Consider the following 14,332-nt stretch of genomic DNA (forward strand, 5'->3'; position numbering starts at 1 on the left):
TTACCCAGAGCGACTTACAGTTGTATACAAAAAATACATATCAAGAATTACAGTACAATTAAGAGCAAGATACAAAATACAATGACTTCAGTCCTAATAAGAGCAAATACAAAACACAGTAACTTTAGCATAACAGAGGCAGAAGTGTTAAAGGGACTAGGAGCTCTTAAAATAAACAAATCCCCTGGGCCGGATGAGATCCTCCCAATAGTACTCAAAGAAATGAAAGAATTTATTTACAAACCACTAATCAAGCAACAGTCTCTTGACACAGGGGTTGTACCGACAGACTGGAGAATTGCATTATAAATATCATATGGGAGATACTGAAATTGAAGAAGGAATCTATGAAAAAGACCTAGGAGTTTATGTTGACTCAGAATCTGGACAATGTGGAGAAGCTATAAACAAGGCCAACAAGATGCTCGGATATATTGTGAAAAGAGTTGAATTTAAATCAAGTAAAGTAATGTTAAAACTTTACAATGTAAAGTAAATGTACATTGTACAGTGTAAAAAAGTGCCTCCTATCTTCTGTTCTGAATGCCCCTTTATCTAATCTCCATTTGTGACCCCTGGTCCTTGTTTCTTTTTTCAGGTCAAAAAAGTCCCCTGGGTCGACATTGTCTATACCTTTTAGGATTTTGAATGTTTCAATCAGATCAATGCGTAGTCTTCTTTGTTCAAGGCTGAATGGATTCAATTCTTTTAGCCTGTCTGCATGAGACATGCCTTTTAAACCTGGGATAATTCTGATTGCTCTTTGCACTCTTTCTAGAGCAGCAACATCCTTTTTGTAACAAGGTAACAAGAACTGAACACAATGTTCTAGATGATGTCTTACTAATACTTTCCTTGATTTTAAATTCAACTCTTTTCACAATTTATCCGTGCATCTTGTTGGCCTTTTTGATAGCTTCCCCACATTGTCTAGATGAAGACATTTTCGGGACCATAAACTCCGTCTTTTTCATAGTTCCCTTCTTCAATTTCAGTATCTCCCATATGATATTTATAATACACATTTTTATTGCCTGCATGCAGTACCTTACACTTTTCTCTATTAAATGTCATTTGCCATGTGTCTGCCCAGTTCTGAATGCTGTCGAGATCGTTTTGAATGACCTTTGCTGCTGCAACAGTGTTTGCCACGCCTCCTATTTTTGTGTCGTCTGCAAATTTAACAAGTTTGCTTACTATACCAGAATCTAAATCATTAATGTAGCTTAGGAATAGCAGAGGACCTAATACTGATCCCTGTGGTACACCACTGGTTACCTCGCTCCATTTTGAGGTTTCTCCTCTAATCAGTACTTTCTATTTTCTACATGTTAACCACTCCATACTCCATGTGCATGCATTTCCTTGAACCCCTACTGCATTCAGTTTGAGAATTAATCTTTTATGTGGAAGTACAAGACAGTCAGAAAGCATGGATTCCAGGTATCATGTTTTGAAATTAAAATACATGTTTGCTATAAACACATTTGAGTCTTATAAAATGAGTAGATGGAACATTTATGGAACTATTTTGTTAGCTACAATTACTTTAAAATGAATCAGTCAAAAAACAAAAAATAACCCTGAAAGCAACTGTCTAAAATGTAAAATGAATATTACATTCAGGTAAAGAGTTCCACCTGTTGCCTTTGAGCCTCCCACAAATGGTCTTTACCTGTGCCAATCAGTGTACTGTCTCCACTAACCATAGCATGAGGCTGCTCATTAGAATTTTAGTCTAAAGCCCGAGACAGAGAGGTGCGGCATGGCTCCCCTGGGCATTTTCACAGTGCGGTACTGCTAGTCTGCACCCGGACACACAGGAGCGGTATGCACTGCGCAGTACAGTAGTTGTCAGTACCACACCGTAGGCTATGTACTCGAATATAATTTACATATATGGCCAAATGTTTTGCATCACCTAGTAGAATATTAGGTGCAGACTTTAATTTCAATATGTCAACGTAACATTATTAATTCTGTAGGGCATAATGCAAAACTTTTGGCCATAGCTGTAATGCTGCCCATATAATCTACTAAATAACAACACTGGTTTGTTTTTCAGAGTTGTTTTTCTGTCATCTATATGCAGGTGTATGAAATGAGCGATCTGAGCTTAGCAAAGAAACATACAATACGGTGTGTTGCTGACAGCAAGTAGTCTACTACTAAAGTGTTAGAAAGTTATTACGTTATTAAGTAAAAATAGTAGTGAACTACAGAAATAATAAAAACAAAGTCAGGAAGGATGCTTATCAGGGGCGATGTACAAAATACTGGCTGTCCTTTTATGAAATATGGGAGGGGTCAAACACTTCAGGATGCTTGGACCTCTGTAGACAACAGTTTCATTCATGATTTTTCCTGGCAAGTATGTGTTGTCAGCTGTATTTGGTTAATCCACCTACAGTATTGCGCGGAAGCCAGAGACAATCACTCTGGATTCAGCGTCACCACGGGACTAGTGGTATCGTCCTGTGCTAATCCGTCCAACAACAGGCCTTAAATTGGAACATGTCCCAGCATTGCCACATAATTTACTCTTTTATTGGACACTCATTTTTGGCTGAATGAATTACATTATATATGGTTTCTTAATATGATGGGTCACATAATAATTTTGTGGGACATATCCAGTGTATGTGGTGAGCACATGTCCACACATGTCTTAGGTAGTGTACCCCTCTTTTTGCCCTGTACAATCGTGTTTTTTTTGTTTGTTTTTTTTTTTGTTTTTTTGTAGTACGTTCCAGAGAATCTCCATCCAGTTTACAAAGAGAAGGTTGTTCCAGTGGCGGATATCATTACTCCAAACCAGTTTGAGGCTGAGTAAGTATATGTGGAATATTCATTTTGTGGAAGTCCAGTAAATATTTAGTAGAATGAAATGAAACCATACTAAATTTCACTAGTTATTGTTTTGCTGATGTAACACTTACTGCACTTGCTGGTCTATTTCTGCTTTTGAGTGCTCAATGTGAAAATGGGATTGCCCTCGTGTGGCTCTTGAGGTAGGCAAACAAAAACAAAGACTGATCTGTAAGTTGTAACCTTTTTGCTACAGTGATGAGGATTCCTCTTGTGGTAACATTGTGGATTGTGCTTAATCTGTGAAAATTGTGATTTTAAAATAACAATGACCAAGCCTATATTGTTGCATTTTCAAGCATAAGAAAATATAGTACCCATTTTATTTAGATGAAAATCTTCACTTTTTTATTTGTATTTTGCTACCAAATTATAGGTTAGATTGTTAAGACTGCTTCTTTTTGGTACCTGTTTACTGTTTATTGTTTATTGCTTGAGGTCTGGTCAGATACAGTAACTGTAATCAGAAGGCTGAACTCTAAATATATAGTGTTACTAAATCTGCAGTTTCCCAATTATACTAACTAATCAGTTTACTACATTTCATCTGTGTAGGCACTAGCTAAAACTAGATATCTCAATGGCAGATCTCAGGACTTCACATAGTCCTACCTGAGTTTAACATATTTGTGTCTTATATCAGCACTTTAATTGAATATATTGCTTTATTTGTTACATGCTGCAGACCACAGCACAGTACAAGGGAAGCTTTGTTGAAGATTGTATAGAGAACCTCTTGGAGCATTCAGAGTTCCATGTGGAAGTGCCTGATTTCTTTTTAACTGATAAATGTTGCAAGGTTGAAGACAGTGTTGTCACAAGTTGACGTAGAAACATTCCTGCTTTATTACCTCACATGTTGATTATTGCAGCTTATAAAACGGAATGTTTGGATGCTGCACGCTGATTGGCTGTTGAGGATTTCTTACTGTGCAGTTAAATAGTACAATGCACCATGGAACTTATTTTGCTGAAGCACAGTTCGATTAATAAATTATCAGTACACAACTTACATTGTTGTGAGAGGTCTTCTAAAGTTCTTTTTAAAAATGAGTGACATTCCTTTCGTCCCATTTGATCTTTTCGGAGGCATGACAGTAGACAAGTGGCTATGATTACAAGAAGCAAAACCTCCATTGGAAAAAAAATAAATAAATAATAAGCAAGAGACACAAAGATCTAACAAGTTAGCAACTTAATGAAATCAAAGAAAACAAAAATGCTTGGGCAGCTGGTGTTTTTATTGATTGGATGAACCATATATAAGGTGACCAGATTTTTAAGTCCTAAACTGGGACAGTATGGAAATATTGTGAGTAACATCCAACTTCCCAGCTACGGGGATGCTCATTTTCACTTTGGCAATGTTTGATCTAATATCATATTGAAAGTGAATGCAGAGACTCATGGTGATATTCAGAGTGGAATCTTTTACTTTCAAAAAACTTGTTTTTTTTTTGGTGAATAAATTATCGTATTGTCTTTGTAATTTAATTTCTACACAACAAGTTACAAGTATAGTTATTACACAGTAACAATTCAATAATATCAAATTCCGAGATTCTATTTTATTGCTTACTGCTGCAAATCTAGTCCCTTTTCTGCCTAAGAAACTGCATCTTCTCTCTTTGATTTTCACTTTCCATCTTGCTCTGTCTCTGTCTCTATGCTATCCTCCAGTGTCCAATCCACAAACCAGGCCCTTCCTGTGTGAAAACATTACATATCTCAGTATTTCTAATTAATTAAATGGTTACTTCATATAATCTCTCTCTCTCTCTCTCTCTCTCTCTGTATGTGTGTGTGTGTGTGTGTGTGTGTATATATATATATATATATATATATATATATATATATATATATATATATATATATATATATATATAATTTCTTACCATTTAATATGACATGGTATTTGTTCTGTATATTTTTTCTATTGCAGTTTCTGCTTGGATCTAGTGTGCTGTGATTAATAGATACCAGGGTTTTTTTCAGCCACTTTCTACTATTAAACTATTACTATTAAAGGTGATGAAATGTCTTAAATACCCTTTTGTCTTTTGACTGTGTGCAATAATTGAAGCCTACTAATCAGCTTTTAAGCTGTTTATAAGCTGCCCTGATTGCAGAAACAGTAATTTCCTTTTGAAGTAGTTATGAAATATGGCAAATAGTAATCCACATAGACAAACCCTTTAAGTTTCTCTGAATAGTTGAATTTCCAAATTCCCCTTTAACATGCTTAACATCACTTAAAGCGGAAAGAAACATGTTAAACTTGTAATTGCATGATGAATTTTCCTGCATATTCCATTTTTTGATACCAATCAATGAGCATGAGAAAGCATCTTCTGACAATCTGAATTTGATAACTGTGCATTTTACAAAGCTAATTTCTTTGTTGATCTTGGCTGGAGTTTATTTTTTTGAGTCAACAATATAAGCTGAGACATGGATCCATGTGTAATATGATTAAATTGTACTCTTTTTCAGGTCAAATTAAATGTTGTCACTTCTTTACTTACAAAAGGAATACTATGTAATCTTCCTTAATATTATCATAAGCATTAGCCTATGTAAAATGCGCAGAGAAGTTTTCAGATTGTCAGACGCTTCCTCATTATCATTGATTGGTACTGAAAAACTGCAGAGACAAGGCAGGAAATGTCATCACATAATTACATGTTTTTAAAATAACGGGAACACCTGCTTTTAGTTTATGGCACCTGCAGTGAAAACAAAATAAAATAAAAAAACAAGGTGCTAGGGTAATTGAGAACATTATTTTTATAAAGTGATTAACACTTGCGTGTACGGTCATTTTGTAGCTGTTCAGTTCTGGCTTGATTTAGCCCAGACAAGCAGCGAGGGGTTGCAATCATCCGAATTCACCAGTTAAACCACATCAACAACGTCAATAAATAAAGCCAGACACAGTGAGTAAAAAAAGAAAGAAAAATGCCAAAACGTAAATGTATTTTTAATGATTTAATGTATTATTAAAATATATTTAAATGGTTTAATTAGTGTTGTCAATTATTTAACAATGTGTCCTGGTTTTGAGCTTTGAAAATCTGGTCACCCTATCCAAGGAGAGTTAGGTTTTTGTTTTATTATTTACAAAACAAAATGGTTGTAAGAAATCCAGCTTGTTAAACGTTAAATTCCAAAAAAATATGAGTTTGACTGAAATCAATTTATATAGGATAAACGTCGGTAAAACCACTCTCTGTTTTTTTTTTTTTTTTTTTTTTTTTTTACCAAAAATAATAATTTAAGAAATCATCTCATCTCTGTAGTTTTTATACTTGTTGTCTGTCCCGTCTCCGTTCTGCTCTGAATGGCTAGGGGTCGCTGTCAGTCAACTCAGTGGTTCCTTAATAGGCTAGTGTAGTTTCACAGTCAGTCATTTAATGCTGTTTTGGCAGATCTCGTTGGCTGAAGCAGCACTAGAATGATCTCATTCGTTTAAATGACTGCCAATCATCAAGACCGACTGTGCACTTTCGTTGCCAGCTACGACGCCTGTCATTCAAAGCGCCTAGTTTGAAATGAGCGGGTTAAGGTGAAGATTTTGCTATTATAGGTATATACGGTGACAGTTACTAGTTTGATTTGAAAATGGGGCGCAAGAGGAAAACACTTAATGAGTGTTGTGCACAAGACCCCGATCGACGGCTGGAATCTCCGCGGCAGGACGAGCGGGTCAGTCTGCCTTGCCTCCAGTGAATTCAGCTGTGCTTAAGCAGAAGAGCGGCGGAGCTCAGAATAATAAGTGCAAGTTAGTTCTGTTCAACTATGGAATGTTTTGTTCTGTGTATTGTTTTTACTTGTAAATGTATGCTATAAATGTCTGTGTAATCCACTTCATATGCTGCGTTTTCTATGGTTTGACAGTTTTAATTTGTGTAGGAACTTTAGCTTTACAAGGTATAGCTTCGCTGTGACCAAACGTTATTTGAACTAGAATGTTGGTAACCATGGTTTTGTTGCATGTCGAATGTGATAAAGGAGTTTCCTAAATGAGATGTTTCTCAATGGCATAAAGGTCGATTTCACCCATGCTCTGTTTGAATTGAAAAATAAAGATCGAAAACAAACGGTAAATTCTTTCAAAAATAAACGTCAATCTTAATCGTCGATTTGGCAGAAAAAAAAATAGAATAGTAGCAAGCCTACGAATGCTATTTGAAAATAATAAACAGGTGAATGTGTTGTATTGTCTTGGAAAACTGCATTGTTGGAATGTCCCAGCAGTTTGAAAACCACATTTTTTGAGTATCACTTGAGTACTGATAATACTGCATTACTGCACTGGAGATGAAATGGGGACCCGTATTCATGGTATTTACTTTGCATTGGTTACATATGGAATAACCAATGTCAACATGATTAACAAGCAAATAACTGTAGTTTTTAACAAGCCTTTCCCTTTACTTCTTTATCCTGTATTCTATATGTTTTTCATGCACTATAGAATGGGATTTGTTGAAAAGAGCATTCTTGCAAAATATGTAATTTGATCTTGCTGAGCCTCCTGAAATGTATTTGCATGCAGACTATTGAGTACACATCAAAAGGCAGCCAAGAACACTCCTGTAAATAGTTGTACATAGTTCAGAAAACTGATACTGTATGTGTGTATATGTGTGTTGAGTCATCTCAGTTTACTTTTTCTAAAGCCCCTTTCACACTTGCATGCTCTACCCGGGTCGCGACCTGATGTCATGCGGGCTGGCTACACGATTTCACACTGCTTTTGAAGAAGGGGTCAACGTGGGTGACGGAAGCAAATACACAACGCGCGTATCAATGCCCCGGAAGCAGCTGGTTACGGACGCTTCCATCCAAGCTTCTCTGGATTGAACCGTCGGCCCAAATGTTGATTAGAGCAAATGTTTCTTCATCCCTGCTGCAATCTGGCTCATGCTGTGTCTCAATCAACAAAACTATGGCTAAACAGACTAAACAGAAATGTTTATTGCGGAAGTGAAACCTTCACGCAGGTGTGGCTGTTTATTATTCCGTCTTAGCTTTTTGTGCTGCAGAGACACAGCCAGTGTTAACAGCTTTTTAGCTTCACTGTGCTGTCGAATTGGCAGAGCCTTTTTCACTGGAGAATATTCCGAGTGTCTGTATGCCGTTGCTGTGTTTGCTTGCTGCACTCACAACAAAGGCTACTTGATTTTTTCTAGTTAGCTGGCAGCTGCAGCCCCTGTCTGTTTTACAGTGCATGCTTTCAGTTTGCCAGTAGCTTTTTCAGGTCTTTACCTGCTTGCCACTTGTCATGGTACCAGCCCAGTACCAGTGACTCACTATGATGGTACCAGACGGAACCAGAGCCTGTACATTGGTTGTTACCAGAGCTTGTACCAGTGGTATAGTCGGTACCAGAGCCTGTACCAGTGGCCAGGTTGGTACCAGAGCCGTTGTCCCAGGAAATAAGTTGATCGAGCTCTAGAATTTAAAGGGGAGGTTCCATTGTTTCTAGTGTAAACAAGCCTAGGCTAGGAAGTAAGGGACTGTTGCCATGTATGACAAATACGTAATTTAAAAGTGTTACATATTTAACATTATTTTGCATTTCTAGAGATGTTCTTGTTTTGGGAAGCACTACTGTATGGACAGGTATACGAGCGTTTTTCCAAATGTTAAAGCATGAGTTTCAGTCATGGAAAAAATTGAGCTCCCTGCTGCGATGGTGCACATCAATCACATGATGTACTTGAAAAATGTTGCTTATACAGAGTATTGTTATTTAGTAATATGTGCTTTGTTGTTTCATTTATTTTTACATACAGTACTTTGTATAATTAGGACAGAAAACAAACAGGAGTTATCATCATGCATGTATTTCAATTACAAGTTTGGGAAGAAACAGTATATTAATTAGTTAAAAACTAAAGAGTTAAAATCTTTGCTAAAACGAGGAGTCTTTTCGGCAATATGTTGACACCCAGTTCCAGAGGGTCAATTAGTTTGACGGAATCATCTGTTGCTCAGCTGGAGCGGTCAGTGGTGGATTGTTTTAACCGTTGGAATGAGCATTGGGACATAGAATTTAAGAAGCTAGAGAGAAGAGCCAGTACCCCCAGAGTGTCGGCAATACCATCACGCCTTCATACATCAAGGTCCCATCCAGCTGATCGCAGGACGGAGGAGCCAGAGATCACTTCTAGAGGGGCCCATGACCCTAAACTGCCGATAAAAATTAATTTTCCTGAGTTTGGAGGTGACGAGAGCAGTGATGCAGTGGGATATATTGATTTGTGTGAAGAGTTTTTTAGCTTTGCGGCCATTAAGAGACATTGAAATTATGGCAACATTATCTTCAGTGTTAAAGGGGTCTGCCAAAAACTGGTGGATGGCTGAGAAACATGGAATACGCTCATGGAGTCATTTTAAAAATGAATTCCTGAAAGCTTTTCTCCCAGCAGTTTTTCTCACTACTGTAGAGGATAGGCTACGTGACAGAGTACAGTCCCCTGGAGAAAGTATTAGAGATTTTGCATATGATTATCGCGCACTGTGTTTGAGGTGGAATCCGGACGTAACGGAAACAGAGATTGTCCGACGAATACTGAATAACAGCAACCCAAAGCTGGCCAGTGGTCTCCGTGGCACAGTGAGTACTGTGACTGATCTGGTTTGCGTAGGCACCATGATCGAAAGGGACTGGAGCGAGCAGAAACAGTATTGGGCTAAAGTAAATAATAAAACTTCCACAGATATCACTGGAAAGAAAGGAACCAAAGGAGCCTTAAGAAAACCAGCAGAGGTGAGTGTAATGCAAAATATCCGAAGATCCATCCCGGATACCCCCAGTCTCTCAGGATTGACTCTATTAGTCGTGAAGGTTGGGGTAAGGAACACACACATTTCTGCATTACTGGACACAGGTTGTACATTTACTTTAATGAAAAACCAATTATGGCATCAAATTCAGAAGCCAAGTGACGTGCTGCAGCCATGTGAGGATCAAGCCTTTGTGTTGGCGGATGGACAGTCTCATAGCGCTTTAGGGAAAGTCTGCCTTGCATATGATTTTCATGGCGAAATTTGGTCGGTCGACACTTATGTTATGTCAGACCAACACCTGGCATTTCCTTTGATTCTTGGTTTGGATTTTTTATATAAAACCTCTACCGTGATTGATCTGCGTAAGAAACAGTATGGAGTCAAAGGACAAAAGGGATATGCATATGTGATAGGGGAGAGATCTGTGCTGACTCTGCTGGCGTGTTCACAGGGCTGCAGGAGGGGGGCGGCAGTCATCCAACAACCGCCTGTCAGTCATGGCCGTGACACGGGGAGGTGGGTCTTGGAGAGATTGTTGGCCCTATAAGATAATGCTCTGCTGTTTCCTCAGGTCTGCCGTTTTAGACGCGCTGGAGGTGCGGAAAGTGCTGACCGGGAGCGAGGATCAGCGGAGAGAAAGGAGCCTCCGGATAGAGAGAATTAGGGAGAGCGGGGTACCTTTGGGCAGAACCCCAGTAGTGAATAGGCAAGCCTAGCGAGCCGGGAGAGTAGAACGGAGATCCGGGTCGTGCTTCATGCTCCTCCGGTTTTATCACACCCAGATTTTTCAAAGACCTTCTGGGTCTATACAGATGCTTGCTTACCATTGAGTCAGGGTTGATATTTGCCAGATTTCTGATCTTACTTAAGACTTACTGTTCTGATTACTCCAGGGTACACCGGTGCTTAGTACTATATACAAATAGACATAATAAACCTATCCTGTTTAAAATTTACTCCCTTGGTTGTCGTGAAATCCTTGTTTTTTTGCTGTACTGATTTACCTGCTGGGACTGTAGTATTGAATGTTTCATGCTCGGTGCTAGTATACACTTATGGCCTAGGTGTTTGGTTATTGCACACTAGGTAAGTTTGTTACAACGTGTAGTTCAATACCAACCAAGATAGCTATTGTAAGAAAGAGATCATACAGTAGGCTACTGTAGATCAGCATGATTTTAAAAATGGTAAATTCCTGTAGTGCAACAACCATAATGAGCAATCATATCTACCATGGCATACGTTTTTCATTTCTGTATTTGTCCTATCAAGAGGATTTGACAGGGTCCTTTTTTAACATAGTACAAATCTTATCCCTTAGTAATACTATATATTACTGCAAGGAATACAATTGTCACGTTTATGAAGATTATTGCATTTATGTTAATGTATTGTGCGCAAACAACATGAGAGATTTTTTTTTTTTTTTTTTTAATTCCCAACCTGAGTACACAACACAATTCCTTACTAAAAAAACTTTCGTCTGGCTATTTATTTGTGGTTAATTTTCTTCACCTTATCCCAATTTAAAAACCACAACCTAAACCTAGAACCTTTTTTTAAATAAACATAATTGTATGTGTAACAATAAACGTTAACGCTTAAGACATGCAGACAAATCAAGGTACTGTATATACTATTCATTTTTTTTAACTCTGTGTAGGCCTACGTTTTGCCACGTCTAAACTGTAGTAAAGTTACAGCTATACTAATATTAAAATGTAAAAATACAACCTTGTCATACTAATATGATGGATACAGCATGTCGTCAGATTATATTACTATTTTGATTAAAGATTGACAACATTTTGACGTGTAAAAATCATTTAATATATAAATAAATCTCTGCGATCACACATAAACTACATCAGATTGACATCGATGTTATAAAAACATAAAAAGACATAAAACAGTTTACCATAGAAACATTGATCACACATTTTAAAGTTCATACGAAAAGACAGTGGCACAAACATGCACCACCATACACAGTCTAGTAAATAAAACGGCCAGATAAAAATAAAAAGCCATGTAGTGAACCTCCCCTTTAATCAAACTGTAGCCCCGCCTTACTTTTGTCTACTTTTGCCTTACTGCACTTGCGCGATCAACTTATTTCCCGGTCAACTTATTTCCTAGGACACCGGTACCAGTGACCTGGTCGGTACCAGAGCCTGTTCCAATCATTTGGTTGGCAGCAGTGTGGAGTAGTGGTTAGGGCTCTGGACTCTTGACCGGAGGGTTGTGGGTTCAATCCCCAGTGGGGGACAATGCTGTTGTACCCTTGAGCAAGGTACTTTACCTAGATTGCTCCAGTAAAAACCCAACTGTATAAATGGGTAATTGTATGTAAAAATAATGTGATATCTGTATATTGTGAAATAATGTATAATATGATATCTTGTGATATCTTGTAACAATTGTAAGTCGCCCTGGATAAGGGCATCTGCTAAGAAATAAATAATAATAATAATAATAATAATAATTTGGTTGTTACCAGAGCCATACCAGTGACCAGGTTGGTACCAGACCTGATACCAGTCGGTATGAGAGCCTGTACCAGTAACCTGGTTGGTACCAAAGTAGGTGCCAGTCACCTTTATTGGTACCAAGGTTGGTACCAGTCATCTGGTTCATAACAGAATCAGTACCAGTGACCCGGTTCATTCCGGTTTGACACCACTACCGTTATCAGTGTCCCATTTCTCCAATTCTTCCAATTATTTTGCAGACAGGCTAAAAGAATTGAATCTATTCAGCCTTGAACAAAGAAGACTATGCGGTGATCTGATTCAAGCATTCAAAATCCTAAAAGGTATAGACAATGTCGACCCAGGGGACTTTTTTGACCTGAAAAAAGAAACAAGGACCAGAGGTCACAAATGGAGATTAGATAAAGCATTCAGAACAGAAAATAGGAAGCACTTTTTTACACAGAGAATAGTGAGGGTCTGGAACCAACTCCCCAGTAATGTTGTTGAAGCTGACACCCTGGGATCCTTCAAGAAGCTGCTTGATGAGATTCTGGGATCAATAAGCTACTAACAACCAAACGAGCAAGATGGGCTGAATGGCCTCCTCTCGTTTGTAAACTTTCTTATATTCTTATGTTCTTACTCTTTGTACACAACAGTTTTCTGCACCAGTCAGCTTGCTGTCTGTTCTTGTGCTGATACATTGCACGGCTGAACTGGTTTTTCAACCTTGCACCGTGCCTGGGTTTCACCTTTGTCCTGGTTGCAAGAGAAACATTCCAGCAGAGGGTAAGCATGACAGGTGGAGACACTGCCTGGGAAGAAAGCATGCAGAGGTGGCAGTTAAACTGCAGCTTTTGCGTGTTTGTGCTCATTTTTCTAAGGGGTACTGGAAAAGCAGGCTGGCCCACTGTTCCAGAGACCGATCTGCATCTCTGACACCGGCGCCGCATGACTCGCCCCATTCGTCCCCTGTAGTGCGGTCAACAGAGTCCCCACTCCATGTTACACCGGGAGCTAGGAAATTCTCCTCTAGGGGTAGGATCAGTACTAAGAGCCTGTGCTCCTCCAAAGGAAGAGGAACATGAGCCGCCGTAGCAGGCATTCTGGTACTGACCGGGTTGTGGGGCAAATGGAAAAGCTTTTTCAAGCTATGAACCAGCAGCAGTCCCTTTTGACGGAGCTGCTGCGAGCTCCCCCTGTTGTCTCAGTCCCCAGGATTCAGACACCATTGCATGACCCATAACCAGAGTATGTCCCTTACTGCATCTGATGGCATGGAAACCCAGGTGCCTTGGACCACTGAAGATGAGCCTAAACGCTCTACATTTGATAGGCTGCACACTGCTGTGCGTCAGTGCCCGACCCCCCTGGTTCTCCCGGATTTTTTGCATGCGATGCAATCATCCTGAGCACCCAGCAACTGCCCTGGCTGTCTCCAGGTCACGGGACAGTTTGTATAGGGTGCGCGATGCAGATAAGCTGGGCCTTGCCCAGTTTCTGCCTGTTGAGGCTTCCATCCCCTCTATGCCTAATCTAGCAATGCTGCAAAAGGATGTTTCATGTCCTAATAAACAGTGCCGCGTCACTGAAATGATGCTGAAAAAGGCCTATGCGGCCTCAGCATTTTGCATATCTCGGTAGCTACAGTAGCAACTAGTGACTTACCAGTCCATGCTGCTACAATTGCTGTCCTCGGACCATAGGCCCTCGCCCCTCAAGCTGAGCTGAGCTGAGCTGAGCCTGGTCAAGAACCACCTGCTCCAGTTGTCTAAGTACAGTGGTCATGTATTGGGCTGGAGCGTGGCTGCATTGGTGGCGGCAAGAAGGCAGCTCTGGCTTGCTCAGGCTCGAGTGCCTGACAAAGTCAAAGTGCCGTTACTGGATACACCTGTAACACCGGGGCATAAGTTTGGGCCAGCAGTGGATGAGATGCTAAAACATTCTCACCAAGCATGGGCATCTTCCAAGGAGTTGGCATGCCTCCTCCCCAAGCAGAAGCCCCCAGCCCATAAGCCATCAAAGCATTGGCAAAACAAGCACCCTCGGCTCCAGAAGGAGATTCATGCTCCTGCAGCTCCTGCTAGAACTAATGCGCAGAACCGCTTTCACGGTGCGCAACACAGAGGCTGGCGCAATTGTCAGCTCCCTACTCACAAGCAGCAACCGCAGGCACGAGACTCTAGAGCCAG

General features: G+C 39.6%; 1 protein-coding gene across 1 annotated transcript in view; it reads left to right on the forward strand.

Moving 5' to 3' along the window:
- pdxka (pyridoxal (pyridoxine, vitamin B6) kinase a) overlaps positions 1-14,332 on the forward strand; it is a 167,330-nt gene that overhangs the window by 72,408 nt on the left and 80,590 nt on the right. Inside the window, exon 6 of the mRNA XM_034009600.3 lies at positions 2,744-2,829. Coding sequence (XP_033865491.1) covers positions 2,744-2,829 — 86 coding nt within the window. The remainder of the gene's footprint in view (positions 1-2,743; positions 2,830-14,332) is intronic.

Source organism: Acipenser ruthenus, chromosome 9 (assembly GCF_902713425.1).
Source record: "Acipenser ruthenus chromosome 9, fAciRut3.2 maternal haplotype, whole genome shotgun sequence".
Taxonomy (NCBI): Eukaryota; Metazoa; Chordata; class Actinopteri; order Acipenseriformes; family Acipenseridae; genus Acipenser; species Acipenser ruthenus.